Source organism: Mytilus edulis, chromosome 3, assembly GCF_963676685.1.
Source record: "Mytilus edulis chromosome 3, xbMytEdul2.2, whole genome shotgun sequence".
Classification (NCBI taxonomy): domain Eukaryota; kingdom Metazoa; phylum Mollusca; class Bivalvia; order Mytilida; family Mytilidae; genus Mytilus; species Mytilus edulis.
In genome coordinates, this window is record NC_092346.1 from 63,588,868 (window position 1) to 63,596,017 (window position 7,150).

General features: G+C 29.9%; 1 protein-coding gene across 2 annotated transcripts in view; it reads left to right on the forward strand.

Annotated features, from left to right (window-relative positions):
• Positions 1 to 3,871, forward strand: part of LOC139514431 (poly [ADP-ribose] polymerase tankyrase-like) — a 70,607-nt gene extending 66,736 nt beyond the window's left edge. For both annotated transcript variants that reach the window (XM_071303702.1, XM_071303701.1), the window contains exon 51: positions 505 to 3,871. In XM_071303702.1, the coding sequence (XP_071159803.1) occupies positions 505 to 659 (155 nt within the window). In that variant the 3' untranslated portion in view covers positions 660 to 3,871. The remainder of the gene's footprint in view (positions 1 to 504) is intronic.
• The last annotated feature ends 3,279 nt before the right edge of the window (positions 3,872 to 7,150 follow it).

A 7,150-nucleotide genomic window follows, 5' to 3' on the forward strand; every position in this document is an offset into this window, starting at 1 on the left:
CTGGTTGATATTTTTTCTTTTTCTTTTTCTCTAAGGATAGATTGTAGTTCCAGAGATGAATGTTAATTTCAAATTAAAAATTTATTTATTTGATTTGATATTGAGATAAAGTACTGGTGACTATTCAGTTATGTTGCATTTTGAAATCCTGTTTTAATTATATAGAGAAAAGTAAAACCCTAACTGATTTTTTTTACAATCTCTCATATCATTATATGTCTGTTTATATGATATGGTGCATGTATAATTAATTTGACAAAAATTGTATATATACCATATTTGCTTTTGGAATAAAAAAATTATTATTATTATTATTATAAGGTCACTCTAAAACAGGAATCTGTTGTTAAGAATATTTGTTTTATACATACAGTTATCAATAAGGGCAATTGAAATTTATTCTAAACAGATGAATTGCTTGCATTTAAATATGTGGATTTGTATGATGTTTTAAAGACTAAATAAGTGATCTATAAATTCACAAAATGAACTTTTAATTTTCAGGAGCAGTCATGCCTCTTGGTCAGCTTCAGAATAATCCCAAGAAAGAAACCTGGGGATCATTGAGAATGCCTTACAGGGAATTTATTATTAATGATGCCTCTCAGGTCTGTCTGCGGTATCTGGTGGAATTCAGCACAATTACATCCAGAAAATAAAGTTATCACAAGTCATTTGGACTCATTGTTGTCTCCCTTCTTGAGACAAGAGTTGTCTGCCCATCGAATGATAGATGTAGTAGATGTAGTACTATTTTCATTGTTGATTGTATGGTCGTAATATTCACTAAGATATTGTTATTTTGTACAGAAAATATATTTTGGTTTAGTTTTATAACCTCATAATCATTTTGTTTATTTACGTCATAGATATTTGCTTATTTACTATCTTTTAAACTGAAATTATGTTCACCTACTAATAATATTAAATTAATGATGAAATACAATTTTGAGGTAAATAAAGTATTAGATTATCATATAATTTTATGGTCATAGTTATTCATATATTAAAATTGTTGTATGAATTGCATAATAGATTAACATTTATAAAGCTTCATTTCAATGTCCACAAGATTAAGATAAGTAATTAATAAAACCAAAAGAAAGAAAAATTTCTGAGAAATTTATTTAGAAATTTAAAGCATTTTTTTCCATCCATGAAAATATGTTGACACAAAATAGTCCTGTCATTATCACATCTTTATGAAATAATGATATAATGATATTAAGTTGAAATGTTTAAAAGAAACAAACTAAGCTTTCAATTAGGTTATTTACATGCTTATTAATGTTTGGCATCAGGCAATTTTTAGGATCATGTAATTTAGATTTGAATAAAATTCATTATGAAATCATGCAAAATATTGATAATCTATTTTGCATTTATTACCTTGATAGACCTGATGTTAAATATGCTAGATAAAAGAAATGGTCATCAATTAACCATATAATATGTTGTCATATGACATTTGTATACATATTAATGTTATTGGTATTCAGAGTGGTGAAGTTGGTTACAGTGGTTCATATCATCATACTGTTGTATTTTTAGTGCTATTTCATCAATTTGTACATAAATCATCACTTCAATGTTCGATACATAAAACCTGTTTCAATGGATAAAGCAAATCATTATTGATGATCTACACCATAGACAGATACTCCATAGAAATTTCATTCAAAATAGTATGCATTTTAATATATTGAAAAAACAGAAGTTCACAAGTTGATTTTCATACCATCTAAATTTGTAATTTATAAAATCAAATAGATCAGATATGTAATGAAATACCTGCATTCAATAAAAAAAATCAATTCATCAAGTCTAGCTCCTTGTTTTTTTTTAATAATGATGGGTTGATTTGGTAAATATTAATAAGTTCAGTGTTTTTTGCTTAAAAACTGGTATTTTTTAGGTTCATACTGAACGTTTGTTACTTTATTTTTCTATACATTTTGCAAAAGCGACTATAATTTTAGAAATGCTTGAAAGTTTTTTTCTTTTTGATATCTTTGTTGTATTTTATTCTGAGGGATATTTTGTGCAATCCTTATATTGTTAATATGTAATATGAAATAGGTTCCTTAAAAGTACTTATTTCATTTCTCTTTCTAGTAATATATTTTTGTAATTCTAATTTTTAATAAGATTTTTTTACTTAAGGTTGTTTAAATCTAGTAGTGTTAAACTCAGTTTTTATATGATAATAAGAATAATATGACTTGATTGATAGAAAGATTTTTGAGTCACTTTCCTCTGAAGAACTTCTGAATAATACCTCCAAGGTGTGTTGTCATATTTTAAGATCTTTAAAGTTTGCTTTGATGTCATTATCTGGTATAAATGTTTTTTTTATTTTATAAATAAATTGAGTGTTTTTTTGTAATTTGTTAAGCTTTGTGGTTTTGTATTGCTTTTATATATCAATGTTAAAATCAGGATTAAGACAGAACTTGGCTCTACCCCATCTCTTTTGCTCCTGTATGAAATAAAACCAGAAACTTAACCTATTTCTTAAGTTCAATAGTTCATAATAAATATAGTGCTATCTTGTATAACAAATATTGTGTATTGTGTACCATGACCTTGAGAAGTAATCACCATTGAATGGACCATTCACACTTCTAGAGCAATTGTTACAACAATACTACACGACAACACAAAAGTTACGTATGACAGATATCCGATCTTATTTACACCAATATTCAATGAAAATCACATAAACTCTATATGATACTTATCCCGTTTGACTGGCTTTAGAAGAAGTGTAGGGTTTAGTAAATTTGTTGACATTAAAATGACAGTTGGTGTGACAAGATAAATAAATTGTTGTGTTATGTGTAGTGAATAATCGTAGAATCTCTTTGTTTCATACTTTCCTGTACTTTAATAACATTTTAGTCAAGAGCCTAATTTAATCAATATAAATTATATTTTTAGAATAGGAGATGATGTCTTGAATAAGTTATCTTTATTTTCAGACATATTTGTGAATAAATTGTAATGAAGTGTTGTTTAAAAGAGTTCTATAGTAAATAGTTTAGGATAAACTGGTTTATATAAATTCCACTAAGGTTTTAAAGTTTCATTAACATTAATTACTATTAGATGTTATACTCGTTTCCAATGCTTTTTTTGGTACTTGGTCAGCCCCTCAAAAAAGTTTCAGTTTCATCAAAGAATAACCAGTGAAAAAGAATAATTACCAGCAAACAACATTTTATATCTAATTTATATCATTCTTTGATAGTTTATAGCTTTAGACATACAATTGAATCTGTCATATGTCCATGATATTTAAAGATGTTCACCTTTTAGAGAAGTTGGCATAATTCATACAAACAAATCAGGTCTTTAAGCCTACATGTAGCTATCTTATAAGATAGTCTTAGGTCTATCTAGTAGCTGATAGGGTGATCTGATATGACAGATTTGGCTAGCTATCTTGTAAGAAAGTCTCAGGTCACTATCTAGTAGCTAATAGGGTGATCTCAGATGACAAATTTGGCTAGCTATCATGTAAGAAAGTCTCGGGTCACTATCTAGTTGCTAATAGGGTGATCTAAGATGACAGATTTGGCTAGCTATCATGTAAGAAAGTCTCAGGTCACTATCTAGTAGCTGATAGGGTGATCTCAGATGACAGATTTGGCTAGCTATCATGTAAGAAAGTCTCAGGTCACTATCTAGTAGCTAATAGGGTGATCTCAGATGACAGATTCCATTGTATAATATGAGGTTTTGTTTATTGTCATACTTCACCATCACATGACCATATAATACATATTGTAGAATTAAATCATAAAGAATGAATTTTAATGTAAAGAAAAATTGTATTTTGTAATATCGTACAAATAAATATGTCACTAGGTGAGTTGACTTTTTTTATGACTTGCCTAATTGTAACTTTTATCCCATATGCCTAATTAGCCCACCCTGTTGAGCTTTTCTCATCACTTTTCATTCATCTCTATTGACATTGCCCTTTAAGTTTTACAAAAATCTTCTGAGACTACTATTGCTCTTAAATTCAGAATTTTACCAATTTTAAAACAAAAATCATATTATCTTGAAGCTTTTAATATGTAGAGAGAAACTATACACATAAAAAATGATCAGCAAGACAAGATCTACAATAAGCCAAAATCAAAGGAGTTATTTCCCTTTACTGACAATTTTGTATACCCTATTTTGTCTTTAGGCAAAAACTAACAAAGATCAAGAGTACTCGTAAAGAGGAAAAAAACTGCAATACAAGATCCACAAAAAGGAGATCTTTGTCATGAATTATATGGTAGTCTACAATGTTAGAGTGTCTACTTAGACAGGAAGAACTTTTCATCTTTAAGGTAATATCAGATAGCCTCTTTCCTCAAGCATTTGTCATGTTCAAAGAAAAGTATCATATATCACACCTCATAACCTGGGGTAATAGAGATTAATTTAAGGCCAACAATTTTTATGTGCAGTTGCTTCAATTTATCTCAAAGTAAAATGCTTAAGAGATGTCATCAGGACATGTGCCAAAGTACCAGTTGTTCCATCGTCTCGTATTTGATTTGCATTCCAAAAGCATACACTATGAATAAACTTAAGTATATTTTAAGTTAGTAGGAAGAAGATGGTGTGAAAAAATTGTTGTCTCTGTTTTGGTAAACCAGCAGTTGGTTGTCTCCAATTTTGACAAGGATTTTCACTTTACCTGTCAAAGGTTGGTGGTTCTCTTGGGCTACCTTTATCAATTAAAACTGGATGCCATGAAATAGCTAATAGTGCTGAAAGTGACATTAAACACCAAATAATCAATCAAAATGGTAAGACATAAAGAAACTTGATAATCTAATTTGAATTAACAGATGATGATGTATGCCAACTTTGTTAAAATATTAATGGAGCTATGAGCATGTGTATTTTTGAAAAGCTGTGGTATTTATGGAAAAGTGCATGAAGCTGTTCATATAGTATGTACTCTTCTTCAACATTGGATCCTGAACAATATAAAAATAAGGAGATGTGGTATGATTTCCAATGGGACAACTAACAAAGTTCAAATGAAGCAGATGTAAACAATTAAATTAAATCTTGTATACCGACTCCAACAATGAGAAAAATCCATACTGTATAGTCGGCTATAAAAAGACCTATCTTGAAAATATGAAATGATTGAATAGACAACTACCAGCCTAACTTACAACAAAACAATTTACGAAAATAATTATGACAACCACTGAACTATAGGCACACAAACAATATTTCTTCATTATAGGATTTTTATGCCCCACCTACGATAGTAGAGGGGCATTATGTTTTCTGGTCTGTGCGTCCGTCTGTCCGTCCGTCCGTCTGTCCCGCTTCAGGTTAAAGTTTTTGGTCAAGGTAGTTTTTGATGAAGTTTAAGTCCAATCGACTTCAAACTTAGTACACATGTCCCCTATGATATGATCTATCTAATTTTAATGCCAAATTAGAGTTTTTACCCCAATTTCACGGTCCACTGAACATGGAAAATGATAGTGCGAGTGGGGCATTCGTGTACTGAGGACACATTCTTGTTTTTCTAAAAGCTAGAAAGTTGGGTAGTGTACTAGTGTTTCAAGTTCACTGTGGACTCAAAAAAAGACAAATATAACTTTGGAACCTGTATCAGGAAAAATGTGTTTTAGTACACTTTCTTTGATTGTAATGCAATAGCTTACATTTCTTAAGTCATATTGCTTTATGTCATGCATTATTTTGTTGTCCAATATAGTAACAACAATATCCAGATACCACTACAGCAAAATGCATTGAGTGTGTAGGTAAAGGTAATATCTTTGACTAGCTTGTTTGCTAGCTGAAATGTAAAGTTATTATTAGGTTAGGTATACTACCCCGGCACCCTCTTTTAAAAGTAGACTACTGTAAATTCAGAAATTATTGCGTGCATTTATTATTGCGATTTTGTCATTTCAGACTAAAATGCGATTTTAATTATTACGATTTTGAGAAAAATCCTGTTTAATTCATATAAAACATTTCAAAGTGCGAGTTTAAATTATTGCGTTTACAACTCAGTCGCATATTTCGCAATAATAAAAACCTCGCAATAATTTCTGAATTTACAGTATTCCAACTGATAACTGATCTATCTTCTGTAGGACTAGACTACTCCAAAATGAGGGTAGTATACCTTACCTAATAATGACCACAGCTAGTCAAAGATTTTACAGTTTACTCTACATTCAATGCATTTTACTGTAATTAGCACCAACTTCCTGAATTCTTTACAACACAAACATGCCAACAAGTTTATACAGACACCAAAACGCAATACTACATGGGGTACCTTACCTATTAAACACTTACAGTCAGACTAAGAACTTTCAACAACATCTTTATATTTATTAAATATTCTATGGCAAATCAGTTACCATCAAGCCAAATATCTTACCAGGTTACATCAACAAAGAAACACTATAGGTTGCATTTCTGTAAATATTGACCATGCAATTTCCCATAGGAACTCCTTTTACAGCTAAAACTGTACCACTTTTACTATGAAGTTTTGAAAAAAATCTTATCCTAGAATTGAGTGTTCATATGCACAATTTTTTCCAAAGGTCAAAATATAGGGCTGTGCGGCATATTTTTAATGTTTATATGCCCTGAACTTCTCAGAGTTTAAACTAACACTAATTTTCTTAACTACCCCTACCTCGATTGAAAGGTTACCACAGATTTCAATGTAAACAATATGCACATGTTTATTTACTGGTAACATTGTCAAGATATGTCTCTGTGAGATGGAACACAGAGAGCATTACTGGGAACCAGTATGTAAACAAAATTAATTTTCTATGAATATTCAAGTTCTCCCCAAAAGAGACGTGTTTTGAGAAACAGCTGTATTTACAAAGTGAAACCTATAGTAAGAAAGATACCTGCCAAGTATGATTATTTACCTTTTGAAAACCATCCTTAGACCGAAATCTACTTAGTTTGATCTATTTAACTTCACTTTATTCTTTACAAGATATCTACTCAGTTTGGCATATTTCAATTTGCTTAATTTGTTTTGAAGACAAGTTTCAGTGTATTAATGACAAAAAAGGAACCTAGTGATGTGTATGATCACATGGCAAATTTGTCTATAAAAATAATAAACAAGAAA